The 21417-nt window shown below is 41.9% G+C and overlaps 1 protein-coding gene across 3 annotated transcripts in view; it reads left to right on the top strand.

Moving 5' to 3' along the window:
- Nucleotides 1-379: 379 nt before the first annotated feature.
- The window catches only part of GRM1 (glutamate metabotropic receptor 1), a 220941-nt gene continuing 199903 nt past the window's right edge, over nucleotides 380-21417 (top strand). For 2 of the 3 annotated variants that reach the window (XM_068395779.1, XM_068395773.1), the window contains exon 1: nucleotides 443-1142. In XM_068395779.1, the coding sequence (XP_068251880.1) occupies nucleotides 443-1142 (700 nt within the window). Of the gene's footprint in view, nucleotides 1143-21417 lie in introns of all 3 variants that reach the window. The other variant, XM_068395764.1, reaches the window with a different exon arrangement.

Here is a 21417-nt window from a genome sequence, read left to right as displayed (position 1 = left end):
AAAAGCGGACACGAAAAGGATCGTGTAAACAACATATGTGAATATGCATGATCGTATGTCAAGGCAAATAAATAAGTTTTTTAATACCTCTTGCAACTTCCTTTCGAGAGCCCTTACCGAAGCAAATTGACTCGGGCGTTTGCGAGAGCAGTCATCTCGAACGGCGCGGGGTTGCTTTATCGAGCTCTGGTTTGACATTGATTTCCCGATTAGCGTGTTTTATCCCCTGTTTCTGTGCCACCAGGTTAAAAGTCACTAGGATGACGGCTGCCTGGGCACCTTCGAGAGCGATGCTGTAAGACTTCGCTGTGATGCTATTTGGAGCAACTTGGGCGCTGGCGGGGGGAAGCAGATGCCATTTCCTACATGTCCTTAAACCATGTGCAGGCAAGAGGAGCCCATGAAATTGGTAACCTGGGTCTGGATGACATCGTGCAACAAAATGATTGGTGTGCTGCTGGTCTTTTTCCCTGCTCTGCTCCTGGAGATGGACGTGCTACCCAGGAGCACCGGGAAGAAGGCACTTCTCTCCGCAGCCTCCTCGCAGCGGTCGGTGGCTCGGATGGACGGGGATGTCATCATCGGGGCCCTCTTCTCTGTCCATCACCAGCCGCCGGCTGAGAAAGTGCCCGAGAGGAAGTGCGGGGAAATACGGGAGCAATACGGCATCCAGAGAGTCGAAGCCATGTTTCACACTTTGGATAAAATTAACGCCGACCCGGTCCTGCTACCTAACATCACCCTGGGCAGCGAGATCCGAGACTCCTGCTGGCACTCCTCGGTGGCCCTGGAGCAGAGCATCGAGTTCATACGTGACTCCCTCATCTCCATCAGGGACGACAGGGACGGAGGCACTCGCTGCGTTTCCGACTCGCAGCCCCAGCCCCAGACCAGAGTGAAAAAGCCCATCGCGGGGGTCATCGGCCCCGGCTCCAGCTCGGTTGCTATCCAAGTCCAAAATCTGCTCCAGCTCTTCGATATCCCCCAGATCGCTTACTCCGCCACCAGCATCGACCTGAGCGACAAAACGCTGTACAAATACTTCCTCAGGGTGGTCCCCTCCGACACGCTCCAAGCCAGGGCCATGCTCGACATCGTCAAGCGCTACAACTGGACCTACGTCTCCGCCGTCCACACGGAAGGTAGGTATGCGGCAGCCCGCTGCTTCCCCCGGCAGCCCCCGGCCGCCTCCCGGCCGGCCCCGGGGCGCTGCGCCCTCCGCGGGGGCTCCGCGTGGACGCGCCGGGGCGGGGTTACCCGGCGGGACCTCGGGGGAGCCGGCTTCTCCCCGAGGGAGCACCGGCCGCTGCCACTCGGGGAGACCGTAAGGTGAACGGGAAAAGTGTTGGCGGGGGGCGGGGGTGGACACACGCGGTTTCCCGGGCGCCGCGGCTGCGGGAACCGGGAGCGGGGTCAGCAGCGCAGGAAAGCCCGCAAGAAATCAGGCGTTTCCCCGGCGGTCCCGTCCCCCGTCCACGTTCACACACAGAGTGGTTCGTGTATTTCTAAATAAAAAGTTAACAGATGCGAGCGTCTAGATCTCTCAACAGCGTCAGGAAAACGCTCTGGCTGCTCCGTAGTGGAGTGCCGGGGTTGCCCGTGGGGCTGGCGAGCGGGTCACAGGCTCGGTCGCTGCCATCGCAGGAAGTTTGGCATTTCTGCCTGAGCAAAACGGAGCCACGGCTCGGCAGGGACTCGTGGATTAGCTGCTGGCTTTGCTGCGTGTGAACTTATTTTCTGGGACTGCGAACACAGAGAAAAGAAACCTGAAAATCCCTCTGCAGTGCAGGTAGCCCCTGCAAAGCCACGTCCCGTGGGAAAGAGAGGGCAGTGGGTTTGTCAGCAGGTCCGGGCAAACACGTTTGCATGCAGCTTGAGCGATAGTAAAAAATATTACTCTGTACAATCTGTTCGTAGTCAACAGGTTTCATTAATTTTAAATATCAAAACAAAAATATCAAAAGTAAGGGTATTTTAAAAAGGAGACATTGGTTTATAGCCAGGCTAGGTGAACCAACATAAATTGCAGGAGTAATTTCATTTGGTAGAGAGCAAACTCTTGTGATATATTATTGTGACATTCCTCTAGTCCAGTTATGGTCCTCAAAATGGGATTTTTAAGTACAAAATTGCAAACCTGACCACATTATTGCTATAGTTTCACAGCTATTCAGTTTATCTGACTGTATCTCTTGTATGGATTTGATTTATGATTTGCTCTGGCTACTGAGCTGACTCCACACCTTGTATTCTCCCAGAGATGACTAAGTAAAAAGAGTTAAGAACATGTATTATGATGAATAAATAAAAGAATCTCCAGGAAGAGTTGCATATGCAACATTTGAAGGTGAATTGGATTAAACTGAACACCTAAACCATGAAAGTGCTGCAATTTGGTGTGGGGCGGGGGGGGGGGGAAGCGGGGGGGGAGAAGTAAGAGCAGGAAGCAATGAGCTGATATTTGCAATTCATTTGTGCCCTATTCAGATGAGAAAACGGACTGCTAGCAAGAGTTGGACATGAGCTATTAAGATTCTCTATTGCTGACAGATACAATTAGATCTCATGGCAGGCCAGGGTGAAAAATAAACATGAGAGAGGTAAATTCTTTGTTGATGTAAATCTCCATCTCTCCCTTCAATGCACTTCTGGGGAGCTATGCTAGCTCACAGTGCCTGAGGAGCTGCCTGAAGGGACCTGCTCCCTCTCTTTCTCTATAGATGTAACTCTCGTTAACATTAATGGGACATGTATCTTTTGGAAAAGACAACAGATTATGAAGGTTATTTGTTCATTTGTTTTTAAAAGATCAGTATAAGTAGTAATTTCATTCGTTGCTTGTGAGAAATTTTAATTAAATGTCTATTTTTATGAATATGTTGCTGACTGATGAAAAATGCTTGTTGCAAAGATATTCTTACAGACTTTGAAGTGATAGTTTTGAAAATAGTGGATCAGTTCTACCTCACAACAGGCTCCTCTTAGTAAACATCACAAGGATTTTGCAGATTATGCAGCTCGAGATTCATACTTGCTTTTTTTTTATTATTATTATTATTACTCTGTATCTGCCATACCTTTATTATTAGATTCAAGCTACAAATTCCACTGGAAATACGTAGCAAGCTTCAACTTCTGTGTTTCTTTCCAGAAAGACAAGTTATTAACCCCATCCCAATTGCTGTTGGGTGGATTCCAAAGACGGTTTTTTTTTTCTATTTAACGTGAAACTAGTACTCATGAATATTAGTGTAAATTGTTACATTTCTGTTGTTTCAAATCTCACGTGTTCACTGTGAGAGATCTGCTTTGCTGGTGTGTTAAAGGTGGGATCATTCTTTGCAGACCACACAAAGCCACTCTGAATAATAGTCTGCATGAACAGGAGCTGTTCCATCCATGCTGTGTTTGGAAATAGGGGGATAAAGTGTACTTAGAAACATTCCTCCTCCACACTTACTCATAGGTCTCTCCACTGTCTTTATGGTGGGCTGCAAAATGTGCTGGGAGAATTCACAGAATCACAGAATCAACCAGGTTGGATCCTCAGGGATCATCGAGTCCAACCATTGCCCTGACACCACCCTGTCAACTAGACCATGGCACTAAGTGCCATGTCCAGTCTTTTCTTAAACACCTCCAGAGATGGTGACTCCACCACCTCCCTGGGCAGCCCAGGGAGATTCTTTATCTGGAAACAAACTGTAGTATCATTTGTTTCAGCATTTGCAACCATTAGGTACAGTGGTATTTGCTTTTTTTGAGCACATGACATAGTATATTACAGTCCTAATTCTATCAGATATTTGATAAGAAAAAAAAAATCTAATAGATACAAAATTGTAAAACACTTAGCAACCTTTAAATTATGTAGACCACTTGAAATTATGGGTTGTTTTTTCTTCTGGTTAGGCTTTTCTTTAGTTGCTTTCAACAGAGGCTGCTCCTTGCTTACTGCTTTTTCTAGGGGTTGGAGAATCACTTCAGCAGAGACTGTGAGAAATGGGCATGTTTCTAGGAAATGCACAGCTTATGATGTGAAGAAGTGAATTGTTTCAACTTCTGAGTACTCCAGATCCAGTCTGGTCACCTCTTGAGAGCAGAAAAGCTGCTTAGTTCCTACCCGACCCCTCGTTCTCATGGGGATGGACAACCCTCAGCTCTTGCAGCCACCCAACCACAAGGGGATGCCATGAGACCACTAAGCTGGCTGACACCTGTGTCACCTAGCCTGGCTCCTCAGGCTACACTGGCCCGGGGCAGGATCACAGAAATAGCGCAGAGGTGATGTGCCCTTTCTGAACCATCCAGCTCCTCTGTTTACCGTTCCTCTACTCCTATACTCTAGTTGGAGTTATTTGAATGCCCAAAACAATACCAGTCTACACAATTATACACTTAATGGAAATAAGAAAGAAATACTACACAATTCGGTGCCCACATTTCTTAACATGAAGCCTACACATGCCATGAGAATGAAAATAATAAAGTCACCCAATCTGTAGCATGATGTCTATAACTAGTCCCCAATATCCTACTTTGCATTTGATGTGGAAGTTTATTCTTCATGTTTTAATACAATAATTAGTGTTAATTAGTGGTGATGACATTTAACTATATAGAATCTCTACACACTACTACATGAAGTTGCATGGAGGTATGCCGTACTTGTTTTGGGCTGGGGTTTTTTTGCACAGTTGTTTATTAAGATGTATAAACATTGCACTTGGGATGAAACTTCTCAGTTAGTGAACAAAATCTGTTTTCAAAGGCCCACAAAGCACATTGCTCCTTTTAGATTAAAATTGACACACAAAGCTCCACATTTAAGAACGAAGAAAGGCAAGTTACTATGCTTGGCTGTTTTATCATGTATCTCAGTTGAGTGTAGTTGCACATCGTGAGAGTGCTTTTTTTTCAGCGTGGGCAGCAGTCATTAAATGATGTGAGAAATCTGTGCATCTGCTGGTAGAAGGCTGTGTGACTGTATAGTAGCTGCGAGGTATTTTCAAGGCTATTATTTTTTCGGGGATTCTTCAAAGGTAATTCAGTGTTGGGAGTTCTTGGCATGTGTACGTCTTAGCTCTTAGGCTTGGAAGTCATTGTTATCTGGAAACTCACATAAGGGGATGTCTAACCAAGCCACGGCTTCCTATGGAAATCAAAGGCATCAAAAGCACATGTGTTAAGTTAGACACAATCCCAAGTGTGATAAGCGCAAGAGGAGCTGCACTTGCTAAGGGTTACTTTCCAAGTGAGACGTTCTGGTCTTCAGTGAGATAACCTCAGAGTCAGGTATTATTCTCAATTTACCAGGCAGCCACTAGTTGTTTGGTAAAACTGTGAAGAATTACAGGGGACACTTTCTTCCTTGCATGGAGAAGACCCCCTGGGCTGCCTCTGGGACAAGGCAAGAAATGCTGAGCGGAGATGGCGGGCACCACCTCTGCACTGTTTTGATGCTGAAGGCACAGAAGTTAATAGGGTTGCCTCCAGAAAATGCAAAGCAGTTGTGAGATTGCTGTAGGTTACTCCAACTTCCAAAACCCACAACATGCCTGCTCCATGGCTAGTGATCAGCACGAAGTCTCCACCAAGTCCCTCACTTTTAGCTGTTCCTCTTATACATGAAGCAGGAGAGATGATGGTGTAAGAAGACTTTTTATTACCTCATCTTCCAAATATATCACTTCTGAATAAGCAAGTAGAAATTCTTAATGCCGGAGCCTGGCATTTCATTTAAATCATTGCATACGTGTTAGATTTATAAAATGTATGTGAGATTTTTGATTCTGTGAAAACAAAGTCTAACATGCAGAATAGATCCATTTGAGTTCTGTTTGTGATTTATGGACTATTCTTATACTTTAGTGTACAAATACCCCTTTAAAAACAAAATTTCCATTCCAACAGATTAACATGCAGACTTTGTAGAAACAACTTTGGAAATGGAATGATTAAGTTAGTTGCACCAAATTTTGATTGTTTATACATTAATTTTACTGAGAGCACTGAGATGTTTCTGGTCTTGATCAGTTGTGTCAGATTTGTATTGCCAGACTGTTTCTTTTTCTTGAGTTTAAGGTTTAAAATGAACTATGATGAAGCAGATGGCACAACTGTAGAGGCTTGCAGATCAAAGTAGATGGTAGGTAGATTGTTTTCACAATGATTTTTGATAACCTGACTGCCCCACACTCTCCATTGTAGTAACATACAGGAAACTCATAAGTATGGTTATATATGTTGGAAAGAGGGTGGAAGGTAGTGAATCTTGCACTTTATTGCAAATTTCACAGGAAATAAGTTCTTTCAGTAGAACTTACTAAAGTAGCTTTAGAGGTACTAAAAATAGTACTTCTATTTAAAGAAAAGTGGGGCAATATCCATCAAATAGCTCATTGGAATAATTTTCATACAATTGTGTTTAATTTCTCACAAGGTGTTCCTACAACTGTTTCTAACAATGTCATTATTAATTCCATTGTGTCACTCAATGATTGACACTTTCTGATAAAATTAAGACCAGGCAATAGAGAAAAGCAACTTGAAATTTCAGAGTTTACAAATATTTCTATAGGTACCAACAGTTACAAAAATGCTCTTAAAGGTTAATCTCATGAAGTGTTGAGAATTGTGCCTGAGATGTGTGTTCACAAATGCATTTCTCCATTTAACTAGCTTTACTAACTATCTTCAGAGGCTTTGTGACAGGGAAAAAAGGAGAGAGATATGTCCCAAGGAGGACAGAAATTAAACTGAAAACAAGTAGGGACTAGAATATTCCCTGAATTGGATGCATTAATTCTATTTATTAGAAGGTGCTGGGAGAATCATTTACATTGGCTGAAGTTGACAAAATTATTGTGGGTGACAAACACCGTAGAGATCAAGAGAAATACCTTCTTGAAAATATATTGGTTTGCAGCACTCCTAAATTCACAAATAATCTAGCTTTTCAACTGCATAACTGGTGGCTGCATGAGTTAAATCAACTCAAAAGCCTCATCTAACTTTTGTGCCTGCTTTCTCAGCAATATTGCTAGAGTTCATACTTATCAGTCAGCACCATGGGTTCATTTGTGATTTACTTCTATCTTTTCTGCATTATGCCCTTGTTTTCAGATTTGTATGTCCCACGATCCTTGTAAACTCCTGCAAGGATTCTTGTCTCACTGAAGACTGTTTTGAAAAAGTTAAATGATCCTGGCTTTCTCAAAAAGCTATGTGAAAATGCCTCTAAAATATTCCTTCAAACATTTGGTTCATAATATGAAGGTGTTTGTGCTTAGGTTTCTCAGACAGAAAACCAAAAGCTATGATGTGAAGTGAAACCATATCGCTAGAAGTACTGCCACCCATTGAGAAAGATTCTTCAGGGGTCTGATGCATCACTGAGCTGGTGACCGTAGTGGGAGACCAGAAGCATTGCACCTGCCACATGCAACCCTGAAAAATACTGATCAAAGTCATTACTAACTGGTGCTCACTGACCCATGTGAAACAGAGCAGGAATTTCAATATATTTTCTGGGTGGCAGCTGTTCGCAGCATAAGCCACCGTCACAGATGGCACTAATTAACACCTGTGCTGGCAGTCTGAATGGGATGGCCAGAAACTGATGGAACATGAACTACAATAGTGTTTCACCTAAAAAACCCATCCCTTCATCTATAGGTATCTAAGGGATGCTAAAGGATATCACCAGAGATGGGTGGGGAGAGGTGTACAAGAAATGAATGCCATCCAGTGGACAACCAGCTCATTTTTGCTGGCTTATTTGTGGCTGGATCTTTTCCCAAACACTAATATTGCTATAATTATAATTGCTATTAACGTACAGCCTAAAGAACAATTTCTAGATCTGGTTTGCCTATCAATGCAGCACAAAGCTGGCTGTTGAGAGAAGTGGCAGGAGTCTTGTAATCTTTGAAGCCATTATAGCCATCGTTGCCTGTTGGGCTGCAGCCTCAGTTCCTGCCTTGTCCAAAGGAGTGCCTACATGCGGCTCATCATGGTCTCTGGAGCAGCATAAAGTCACTGAAGTCAACTGAGTTTATGTCAGTCTTAGTTCTTTACCAGTGAAGAAACACTTCCAGGATGAGGGCCATTTTTTTAAAACCCTGTCCTGATTAGAATACCTCACACCATAGACAAATGGTGTGTAAGAAGTATGTCTAAGAATGGTGTATATATAAAGGCTCTTCATGGTAATTGTTTTATGTTATTAATAAACTGTCTTAGTTGAGGAAAGGAAATCAAAATTAAAGAAATACTAAAACTGCTGTACTAGTCACAGAATCACAGAATCACAGAATGTTAGGGATTGGAAGGGACCTCAAAAGATCATCTAGTCCAATTCCCCTGCCGGAGCAGGATTACCTAGATAATATCACACAGGAACGCATCCAGGTGGGTTTTGAATGTCTCCAGAGAAGGAGACTCCACAACCTCTCTGGGCAGCCTGTTCCAGTGTTCAGTTACCCTCCATGTAAAGAAGTTTTTCCTCATATTTATGTGGAACCTCCTGTGTTCAGTCCACTGTCCTGTACAGTGGGCTGAATATGAAAAGAAGCAAGAGCAGGGCATGTACAGAGCATACCTTCACAGCTCCAGCATGTAGTGACTTCCCAAATAGCAGGGCCACCAGCCGCCAATGGACCTCTCCTTTATGAATTTGTCTAATCCCTTTTTGTATCTATTTATACTTCAGTCTCCATAGTATCATAACAATGAATTCTGTAACTTAATTGTATGTTGTGTGAACAAGTGTTTCCTGTTATCTACTTACGACTATTCCTTGATGACCACATTACATTTGTACGTTCATATAAAACTTCTCATCATTTGTTAATCCTGATCATTCTTCTGTACTTCTAATTCCAGTATGAAATGTGGGAAAACAGAGCTACATTTAGTATTTGGGGTGGAGGTACACCACAGTTAAACTCACTTGTGAAGTAACAATCTCAGTATTACTCTCAGACCTTCCCTAACAGACTTCCAGTAGTCCATTACCTTTTTAGCTACCAACACACACTGAATGGATACTGTCAGAAAATACTTTAAAATTACCACAAAACCTTTTTCTTAAATGGTAAAGCCTACTTCAGAGGCCATTATACACAGGGTTTTTCTCAGTGCATTACTCTTCATTTATTAACACAAAATTTACTTCCTACACTTTGATTGCTATCTGTTAGCTGATTATTAATCCAGGACCTTCTGTCTTATCCCATATTACCTCTATTTCTGTCAGATCCTTTAATAAGGGACCTCATCAAAAGATTTCTTAAATTCCAAGTACTCTATAGTGATTGTATCATTCATATGGTTATCTGCTCCAACAAAGATGTCTAATAAACTTCTGAGGTATGTATTTTCACTGCAAAAGCTATGTTGGTTCTTCCCTAATATGGCATATTTGTTTACTTGTGCATTAATGCTGTTTTTGTTACAGTTCCCACCATTTAGCTTTGTGCAGAAATATCTTAAGCCTGCAGAAATATCATGTCTGTTGTTCATTGGATTACCCTCTATGCCTCTGTACTCTCTATAAATTCTGTGAAAAAAGGAAAACTGATATGTGAAAATATAAAATTACTTTTTCCACATTCCTGCTTCCATCTGTTTTGGTACTAAGGCCAGTTTAACTGGTGGTAACATACCACAACAGAAGATTAGCTGGTATTGGCAATTTGTTAAAGTCCATCTTGTGGATTTGTTCTAAAATACGTTCTGTTGCCACTCTGAGACAACGGTTCAGTCTCATCCTACATAAGGAATGACCTTTGTGTGAGAACCATCCTATCTGCCTTCACAGTCAGTGCACACTCAGAGAATTAATGTAGCTTTTCTGTTATGGTTTTATCTATCTCCCCTGAGTGCTCTTCTTATATAACTGGTTATCACTGAATATCAGGCAAGTTTCTCATTTCTGTAATATTTGAAGAATGGTGGGTCATTAGATTCTATGCCTTTATGTGTCAAAGTTGTTTCATCTTGGTTTATTGTGGTTTTGTATTTCATTTGCCAAGGTATACTCTGTTCTCTTTCCCTCATTAGGACACAACTTAGACTTTTTTAAGTATTTGTTTTATTTTTATTTTATTTCTTTTATTTTATTTTGTTTTGTTTTATTTTAATAGCTTTAGGAAACTCACTCTTCTGCTTTATCATGCTGGCTTTTTTGATCCTTTTGGAGCTTGGGCTTTCACCCTGTCATATATTTCTGAGTAGTCTCCATGTAATTTGTTAGTATTTCACTCTTTTAACTGCTTCTTTTCATTTCCTTGAGATTAACTTTCTCGTTTTTAGGTAATTTATTTTGTTTTAAATTAAATATTACTTTTACTGATTTTTTATTTCACATGCAGCTTTTTTTTTGTCCAAATATGACTAAAGTACAGTCACAGTTACAGAGCATTTTTTGGATAGTTAGGTCTTAATAAGACCTTGTATACTGCTCAAGACTAAATCAAGAGTTGATGCTTCTTTTGTGAATTCAATGAGCAGATGCATAACACACATGGAAAATAAATCGATGCACATTATGTAAGATTTGCCTTCATTTTCCATTATCTAACCTACAGTCTGGCAGTACTACATACAGAGCCAAGGTGTGTTAATAGCGGTTTGTGACACGTGGGGTGCTTTTTAATGAAAAGTACTGTGCATCACAGGCTGTCCTTTCCTCTTGTGTCATGCCACTACCTACATGGCTTGTGTCTATCAAAAGCCAGCGTGACAGATATTTCATTTTACTGAAAAGTCGTATTGTTTGTTATACAATGCCATGGTCCTCTGTTTGAACAATTTCCATTTGTATTCTCTCTTGAATGTTTTTAAACAAATGATTTTCTTAAAGTATATTTGAGGTATATTAACAGCCAGTAATGATTTCTAAGTCGCTTTGAAATTTGATAGAAATGTTGTAAGGATAGGCATTTGGCAGTTCTGGTAGACAAAGCAGAGAAGGTCATGCCCCGCTCTGGTGCAGAAAGCAAGTGTAGCTGTAAGGCTCTTGATCCAATGATCATTGAAGTTAGTTGGGGGTCCTCTGTTGGGTCCAGTGGATCCTGAATGGGATCCTGAATGGCCGTCAGATGTTCTCTCTTCAGGTTATGGAGATGACATTCCTCAGAAAGCACTAAAAATCCACAGGGCTTGTGAATCCCACAGCTAGAAGGATCTCATAGTTAATTGAAAGTAGTGTAAAACTGTGTGAAGGCAAACTGTGTTTGTTGGATTTGCATAGATATTAGAGGATATTAATATACATAATTTTTCCCTTCCAACTAGAAGGTGGCTGAATCTAGTTCACTTCTTCCAGTACAAATTCCCCAGTGAATTTAACTCTTCTTTCTCTTTGCAAATTGTTTGAGGAGCAAACTTTCATTTTCTTAAATGCAGTCACAATTTGCAGTTGTTTGACCAGCAAATTTTGTCCTTATTCATCTGTGGATACAGATGGATTTGTACAAGCTAGTAATTCCCCAAACATTTATTCAAACAAAACTCATTCCTGGCAAACTGCAATAAGAACCAGGCATGAATATTGCTGAAGTGACAGCTATTTGAAATCTGAATAAGTGTTCATAAATACTTTCTTAAAATGTCTGGCCAGGCTCCACTGAATATTGAATGTCTCCTCATATGTGAAGTAGAATATAAAAGATAAATTAGTAATTAATTGTCAGGAAGTGAGAAAACATTTCATGCTTATTTATAGAAGCCTTTCTTACCCGCATGGTGCTGTGGAGAGGCTTTAGCAACTGGAAATTTGGCATGTAGATCATTGTGCTGGATATTGAAAGATGGTGATCCTCCTAGAGAGAAGGTATTTTTCTGACTGCAAGCTCCACATGCATAAATCTCAGTCTCTTGCCTGAGCAGCAAATACATGAAATTGAATATTGACAGTGCTGTAAAGGAATGCTATATTATCAGCGTTGCTAAAACTGGTAGGATCATTTGAGATACTGGAAAGTTGAAGTCCACTCCTACTGAACTTGTCAGAATGAGTTACAGCAGTGGGCCGACAGCATTCTCTCGGAGGATGCCCTTATTTGCCAGACCGTAATTCCCTGGAAGGACAAACTTATATTCAGGATCAGATTAAAAGCTCTACGGCTATACGAAGCAAAGTGCTGAGCTGGGATAGTCACTCTGCTGGAACGAAAGTGTTCAAGATTTTGAGAAGGGGGAATGAGGCAGGCAGCAGCCCCAGCAGCCTGGGTATCACTTAGCCACAGCACACCATGCGGTAACTTCTTCAGCTAAGCCACCTACCTTTTCATTAGTCCTTTCTTGTTCCATTTCCCCTCAAGGCACTACAGTGGGGGTCCTCAGGTGTCACTGCATTCCCTTGTAAATAGGCTTAGCCTTCCTTTTTCATGTGGATACCTAGCGGACTCAAACCATTCTATATCCAGTGTCAAGTTTGACCAAGACTTCAGCATCTGACAGCTCAGTCTGTGCATACTAAGTGACATGGTGCCAGTGCTAGTCACTCAGAACCAGAATTCCTCCTCCTTCCCATGCAGTGCCAACATGCAGGTGAAACTGCATGAATGACAAGAAGGTTCTCCAGGAGCTGCTTCTGTATTCGTCACTGACCTCAGAAAGAGAGAGACAATATTCTGTTAAATGCATGCCCCTTAACTGTGCTTGCAGTGGTAGCCTCCAATGTTGGCATCCTGCAAAAGGGTAGGATAAGGATGTAGTAAAAGTTCAAGTCTGCAGCATGAGGATAGTAATGTGCAAAACTGATGTTATAAAGTTGAGTGAGGCAGTGAATATTGATTTCAATATATTATGGAACAGCCAAAAATGGACAGTGTTGAGTTGTGCCAAAAATCTAAATGCAAAAGACAAATGAGCTATGCCAGACAGCTCTGCCTACCAAGACAGCAATCCCCAGAAAAATAGTAAGATGATTATTCAGGGTTCAGCTGACAAAAAAATTGTAATTAAATTAAAATCAATCAGTGTGACTCTATGGAAAACAGGGCTTCTCCAACAAACCTGATTTTATTCCCCAATGAAAGTGCAAACTTGGTAGCTACAGATAACAGTGTGGATGACATATCTTGGATTTCTGTAAGGCACTGAATTAGTATTACAGAATATTTTTATTAAAAAATGCACTATGCAATGTCAGGAAAACAGATGTCACATAAATTAAAACTCAGCACACTGACCTCAGCAAGTAAATAGTGACCATCAAATGAGATTATGTCTACTGTGTTTCACAGAGCTTGACAAAGTGTCTAATGACTCACTGTCTTCATCAATGATGTACAAAGCATAATTGCTGACAAGATATGCAGATTTGTGAAACGGCAATTAATGAGGAGAAAATAGAAGAATCAGATTTCTTGGTAAGCTAGGCCCAGTCTAAGAAAATGCATGCTAATACAACCAGATGTCAACCATAAATACAAGAATATATCACATGTGCAACTTACATAGGAGAATTGTGTCCCTGAAAAAAGTCCTAAATGTACTATATGGTTATAGAAGAGCTGCATCAAAAAAACCCCAGCCCAAAATACAAAAAGCTAACATCATCCTTGAGAGAATGGGCACGTTACCTCAATTTAAGGATTACTAGTATTAATTTTGCTATTTGTGGTCAACATTTTAAAAAGAAAGTTAAAATATTGAAAAGAGGTAGGGATAAACCTCTAAATGATTTGAAGGCTGAAAAAAATGCCATATAGCAGGAATCTAAACCAGCTTAGTCTGTCTGGTTCATCAAAAAGAGATACAGCTTGATTTATCAAAAAATGTTTAATTTCCTCCAAGTAAACAAAACCAATAGGATACAGGGCTCTGTACCCTAATGGTTAAATGCATAACAAGCACCAGTTGCTGGTAGGCCAACAAATTCTAATTAGAAAAAAGAAAAACATTTTTACTTGTGATGGTGATTAACCACTGGGACAAATGGCTGAGGAAAGTGATAAGTTTTCAGACTTCTGATATTGTCTAATCAAAATTTGCTGCAGGTGTTCCAGAACAGTTTTATTCGAAATGCAAGTCACTGGACAGAGCTCAGTGGGATCTGGAGTGAATGTACGGGCTGGCATTACACAGGTGGTCACATACGAAGAGCTGACGGTTCTTTTGGGCATTAAATCCTATTCATGTATGGATAGTTTTGATTATGCAAGCAGGCAGGAAAAACCTTTAATTTAAAGAGTAGCTTAACATTCATGTGTTCGCTTACCTGCTCAGTTGTCTTGGAAAATTCAAAGTATCCTGTGCTGTTGATACTGATCATAGAAGAAGAGAAACTCAGGGTGAAATAATCCCCTCAGTCAAATTAAGTCCATTGTTACGACTTACATGCATTATTTTAAGTCAGTATTTGTTCCCTTACCAGTGGTTGGTGCTTGTTATGCATTTTACCATTAGATTACAGAGTTCTTTAGTTCCTCCTATTTTTGTTTACTTGGTGGGAATTTTTGGTTTCATGACGATTTTATACTGCATTTGTCCTCTTAATTGTGACATAAATGTTGGCCCCTGTGACTGAAGAAAACAGCAAGTTTTCTAAAAGGATGCAGTGACATTTTTCTATGGTCTCATTAATTGGAATACTACTTTGCACCTAAAATGATATAATTCATCTGACAGCCAATGCAAAATAAATTAAAATAAAAACACTACAGAAGAAAACAAGAAGTTGGTAGCTAGAGTAATTAACTTTTTTACCCAGCAGTTTTTCTAGAAAGGAATTCAGTGGTGAATTTTGTGAATATTTGTTTTGATTTTAACAGAGAAAATATGGGCATTGATATTTTCTGGTTGTTTCAGAACACAACCAGCATGATATAGATGCTATTCCTTCATGCAATGAACATTTTAATGTGCTCTTACAAGGCAATTTGGAGTATAGTCATGTTTGAAAACTCGTTGTCCTTGTCACACCTACTTGTGCCTTTTCTACTGAGTCCAAATATACATGAAATAATGTATTCCACTTCTGTCATAGCTGTGGTCTTGCGTGTGAAGTGTGAAGCAGAAATGTGCTGGTACCACGAATACCCAAAGTCACATCACTGCTTTTTATAGTTCATATCCTGAGGACATATGAATAATAAAATGCTCTTTAAAATTCTGGCAATACATCAGTATTTACATTCAGAACTATGATTCAGCTTTAATGAAGTCAATGGGAGATTAGCTGTTGACTGAAATTTAGCCATATATCTGACTCAATGGAAAGATTCTTTAAGGTGAAGAATACTCTTGCTTGATCCCAAAAGGCATGTGAACACTAGCTTAACTTCAAGCACACGAATTATGGAGGACAAGAATTAACCGTACACTTACAGGACAAGTTTCTGGAGACTGCTCGCATCACAGCAGTGTTTAGTGCCTTACAAGATTAGCTATCACAGAATCACAGAATCACAGAATGTTAGGGATTGGAAGGGACCTCGAAAGATCATCTAGTCCAATCCCCCTGCCGGAGCAGGATTCCCTAGACCATATCACACAGGAACACGTCCAGGTGGGTTTTGAATGTCTCCAGAGAAGGAGACTCCACAACCTCTCTGGGCAGCCTGTTCCAGTGTTCGGTCACCCTCACCGTAAAGAAGTTTTTCCTCATATTTATGTGGAACCTCCTGTGTTCCAGCTTGCACCCATTGCCCCTTGTCCTGTCAAAGGATGTCACTCAGAAGAGCCTGGCTCCATCCTCATGACACTTGCCCTTTACATATTTATAAACATTAATGAGGTCACCCCTCAGTCTCCTCTTCTCTAAGCTAAAGAGACCCAGCTCCCTCAGCCTCTCCTCATAAGGGAGATGTTCCACCCCCTTAATCATCTTCGTGGCTCTGCGCTGGACTCTCTCTAGCAGTTCCCTGTCCTTCTTGAACTGAGGGGCCCAGAACTGGACACAATATTCCAGATGCGGCCTCACCAGGGCAGAGTAGAGGGGGAGAAGAACCTCTCTTGACCTGCTAACCACACCCCTTCTAATACACCCCAGGATGCCATTGGCCTTCTTGGCCACAAGGGCACACTGCTGGCTCATGGTCATCCTGCTGTCCACTAGGACCCCCAGGTCCGTTTCCCCTACGCTGCTCTCCAACAGGTCTGCCCCCAACTTGTACTCATACATGGGGTTGTTCTTGCCCAGATGCAGGACTCTACACTTGCCCTTGTTATATTTCATTAAATTTCTCCCTGCCCAACTCTCCAGCCTGTCTAAGTCTCTCTGAATGGCTGCGCAGCCTTCCAGTGCGTCAGCCACTCCTCCCAGTTTTGTGTCATCAGCGAACTTGCTGACAGTGCACTCTATTCCTTCATCCAAGTCATTAATGAATATATTGAATAGTGCTGGTCCCAGTACCGACCCTTGAGGGACTCCGCTAGACATAGGCCTCCAACTGGACTCTGTCCCATTGACCACCACTCTCTGGCTTCTTTCCTTCAGCCAGTTCACAATCCACCTCACTACCCGATCATCCAGACCACACTTCCTCAGTTTAGCTGTGAGGATGCTGTGGGACACTGTGTCAAACGCTTTACTGAAATCGAGATGATAGACCACATCCACAGCTTTACCATCATCTGTCCACTGGGTTACGTCCTCATAAAAGGCTATCAAGTTGGTTAAGCATGACTTCCCCTTGGTGAAGCCATGTTGAGTGCCCCTAATGATCCCCCTATCCTTGATGTGCCTAGAGACAGCATCAAGCACAAGTTGTTCCATCACCTTTCCGGGGATGGAGGTGAGGCTGACCGGTCTATAGTTACCCGGGTCGTCCTTCTTGCCCTTTTTGAAGACTGGAGTGACATTCGCTTTCCTCCAGTCCTCAGGCACCTCTCCCGTTGCCCACGACTTAGCAAAGATGATGGAGAGTGGCCTAGCAATGACTTCCGCCAGCTCCCTCAGCACCCGCGGGTGCATCCCATCAGGGCCCATGGATTTATGGACATCCAGATTGCTTAATTGGTCCCTGACCCAGCCCTCATCTACCAAGACAGATTCCTCCTCTATCCTGACTACTTCTGGGGCCTCAGGGGTCCGGGGCTCCTCAGGACAGCCTCCAGCAGTATAGACAGAGGCAAAGAAGGCATTCAGTAACTCCGCCTTCTTTTTATCCTCTGTCTCCAGGGCACCCACCTCATTCATCAGTGGGCCTACATTGCCTCTAGTGTTGGTTTTACCTGCAATGTATTTGAAGATGCCCTTTCTGTTGTCCTTGACCTCTCTTGCAAGGTTTAATTCCAAGGAGGCCTTAGGTTTCCTAGTTGCCTCCCTACATCCTCTGACAACAGACTTATATTCCTCCCAAGTGGCCAGCCCCTCCTTCCATGATCTGTACACCCTCTTCTTCCACTTGAGTTTGCCCAGCAGCTCCCTGTTCAACCATGCAGGTCTCCTGGTACCCTTCCTTGACTTCCTACCTGCTGGGGTGCTCTGATCTTGAGCTCGGAAGAAGCAGTCCTTGAATGCTAACCAACTATCTTGGGCCCCCTTACCTTCTAGTACCCTGTCCCATGGGATTTCCCCTAGCAATTGCTTGAAAAGGCCAAAGTTGGCCCTCCTGAAGTCCAGGCTTGTGATTCTGCTAGCTATTCTGGTCCTGCCACATGAGATCCTGAACTCTACCATCTCATGGTCACTACAACCAAGGCTGCCCTCAACCTTCACCTCTTCAACCAGACCCTCCTTGTTAGTGAGGATCACATCCAGCAGCGCTCCTCTCCTAGTTGGCTCATCCACCATTTGCATCAGAAAGTTATCATCAATGCACTGGAGGAACCTCCTGGACTGAGGATGGCTGGCTGAGTAGGCCTCCCAGCAAATATCAGGGTAGTTGAAATCCCCCACGACAACCAGGCCCTGTAATTGCGAGACTGCTCTCAGCTGCCTGTAGAAGGCCTCATCACCCTCCTCATCCTGATCCGGTGGCCTGTAATAGACACCCACAACAGTATCACCCCTGCCAGCCTGCCCCTTAATTCGCACCCACAAACTCCCGACTCGCTCCTGATCCGCCCCTGGACAGAACTCAATACATTCTAGCTGCTCACTCACATCAAGAGCAACTCCACCACCTCTCCTTAGCGGCCTGTCTTTCCTGAACAAGACATAGCCATCCATGACCACATTCCAGTCATGCGAGGTGTCCCACCAAGTCTCTGTAATTGCCACTAGATCATAACCCCCCGACCGAACACGGATTTCTAACTCCTGCTGTTTATTCCCCATGCTGCGTGCATTGGTGTACAGGCATTTCAGGGAGCGAGCTGAGCACACCGATTTCACCCTAGGGGGATGGGAGGCCTCCTGGTCTACCTCAACACTAGAGCGTTGTCCCAGTGGTGCAAGCCCAGCTACTACCCCATCCCCCTTCAAATCTAGTTTAAAGCTCTCTGAATGAGCCCTGCTAATTCCTGTCCCAGAACAATGTGCTTATCTCACATTAAAGACAAGCTTTCTAACTGATAAAGCTAACATTTATAAGCCTTGTAAAGGTCTGTGTAGTGGGTTAGGCCAGGGAGAAACCGAAGAGACTCACAACTGTGCATATCAGAGGATTATGAAAACTGATGAGTGGGTTGACTAAAGGCTGCAACCCACTGGAGAAAAAGGGCAGGATTTTGCACGTGCTGCTTTGAAGAGACAGGTAAAAGTTAGTTGCTGCTGTCTTTCTTAATTTGGAGTGCTGAAATAACAGATTATCTTGGCTATCTTTTCTAATTTTGTAAATAGAAGATGAAGGTAAGTAGGCAGCTAACTGAATGCTGAAACTTCATTATATTTCCCATGTAAGAATTAGGATTTGTTTTTAAGTATTTCATTTGTTTTGCTTTTATTACTGATTTGCTAGAAACTGGATTACAATAGGGCAAATGTCGCCTGGATTTTTTTCTTCTCTCTCTTTTTTAATGAATACTTTTAGAGGGCTGATTTGTATGTGCTTAAATTCACAAGCTCAGACAGCTCTTTTATCATAATACACGCAGGAAAATAACACGCAAAGCAGAAAAAGAAAGGACCTACTGTATCTCCATCACACAAAGACTTCTCTTTTAAAAGGCTACTGGCTTTTTGGTGTTGCCAGCCTCCTTATACTAGTACAAACTTTAACTTCCAAGCAAGCTATTTTAAATTGTCTAACCTATAACAAATACTAACTTAAACTTCAGAATACACAATATTTTGTGAAACAGAAATTTTTAAAAAAATTACAAGTTACAGCTCATATTCAGAATAAGCACTACGTCTGCTTCAGTGCTTAGTAGACAGGTTTCACTGTGTAGCCAGCAGAACACAGAAGGCGACTGGGAGCTGCCACGAAACAGCACTGCCTTGTTTTGGGGAGAAATTTGTTTAAATGAAAAGATTCTTGTAGAATCATTTGCTTTTACTGAATCAGCACCTTCAAAGGGAGAAACATCCTACAGGAATCTTCTAACCGGCTCTGCCTCTAACTCTGGGTCTTATCATCCCATCCTCTCATAATCACAGCCTGTACCATTCTGTTCCAAGTTCTCCTAGTCTTTCCTACAGCTTCACCTTCCAGGCCTGTGTCTCAGAATCTGTATTAATACCTAGAACAGTTTCTAAGAGCTCAGCTGACAATTTGTTTTTTTCAGAAGGTATTGTCTGCTGGAAAAGCGCACACTTATTGCCAATTGCCAAATCACTCTTCTTCAGTACTGTTGTTTTCGTGTTTTCACCATAAGCCACCATATTTCGGTAATTTGAACAACGAGGTATAAGCTTCTGTGGACTATATGGAACTGATGGTCATGCCCTTAGTCACTGGGAAATACGTTTTCTTTAGACTGAAAAAAAAAAATCTGTCTGAGCTGACCTGCAAGCTTAGTTTTCAGACAGGAAAAGAATTTGAAGAAGGCTTTGTAGTCATTACAATTAGAAGATAATCAGCCTTTTATTATTGTAAGTTATTTTAATCTAAAAATAGAATTCACTTTCAAGTTGATTCCATTGATGTCAATGGAAGATTTGCTGCTGATTTCTGTAGGAAGAAGTTTTGGGTATAATTATTACACAATTTCAATGCAAATGTACATGTGTATGAGGAAAATGTACATGTGTATGAGGAAAGAGGCTTATAAAACAGGGGAGCTGAGGGAAAGCTTGTATATCTTACTAATAGAAACAATATTTCTTCAGTTTGCCTTATTTTTGTGTAGAAAGATTTCAGGGATACATTCTAATAATGTAAATCTTTATAAAGAATTTCTTCATGGTAATGTACATTTGAATGTCAGTCTCAGGGAAAGTTTGCTTTATGCTGCTACTAATATCTTTGTGATGACAAAGGCCATTGTTATTTAGAATAAAAGGAAAAGGATGTTCTTCATATTGTAATCAGGAGCACCAATAGGCAAAGGCATACATTTTAAGTAACAAGAGAGTGGGGATGATGCACACCTGCAAGCACAGATGTCTTACCCTTAATTTCTGCAACTTTGATTTTTTTTAGAGCATTTAAGTTCTGCATGCATCAAGGAGTTCTGCTTCACTGCTAAGTAGGGAATAGATCCAGTAGACAAGTGGGATCCAAATATGTTTGGCAGTTACATGAAGAAAACAAAAAAAAATTGGGTCATTTTACCTTAATCCTAACTCATCTTGAAATGGTGATTGGCTACAGCTCAGCTGTAGAGATAAGTGATTCATTCATGTATTTATTATGGAAAAAAGTGCTTTGGACAACTGAAAATAAATTATGTCAAAATTTAAAAAATGTTTTATTCTGGGGCACTCTTAGTAAAAACCAGGGAGGGAAACATGATGGTGGCTGGCTGGCTGGATGTTATTTCACTGATCAGACTAACTGGAAGAGATTCTGGATCAACTTTTCCTCTGAGAAGGTGGGAATACCATTTTGTGAAGCATTCCTGTCAAATGTTACACTGCTCTATTTTGCAACAACTCTTTTTGTGTTCACTGTTCCAAGTGGTGGGTTGACCCTGGCCATCAGCCAACTACCCACACAGCCACTCACTCACTCCTCTCCACCCCATACTAATGGGACAAGGAGAGAAAATAGGAAGAACAAGAAAACTTGTGTGTCAAGATAAAGGCAGCTTAATAGATGCAGGAAGGGGGGAAAAAATTCAAGTGAAACAAATAAAATTGCTCTCCACATCTGTCAGACAGACCTACACCCAGTCAGTCTCCAAATGACCTCCTTGGAAGCCCAAACCCCCCTTCTACCTCAGTTTTTATTGCTGAGCCCATTGTTGTGTAGTATGGAGTAACTCCCTGGCCAGTTTGGGTCAGGTGTCCTGGTTGTGTTCCCATCCAGTTTCTTGCCCATCCCCAGCCTCCTCACTGTGGGGGAAAAAGGGGGTGGAGTGGGAAAAAGAGAAAGCCTTGGTGCTGTGCAAGCATTATTCAGCAACAGCCAA

The sequence above is a fragment of the Nyctibius grandis genome, chromosome 1, assembly GCF_013368605.1.
Source record: "Nyctibius grandis isolate bNycGra1 chromosome 1, bNycGra1.pri, whole genome shotgun sequence".
NCBI lineage: Eukaryota > Metazoa > Chordata > Aves > Nyctibiiformes > Nyctibiidae > Nyctibius > Nyctibius grandis.
Note: the sequence above shows the minus strand (reverse complement) of the source record. Positions and strands in the feature narration are given on the sequence as shown.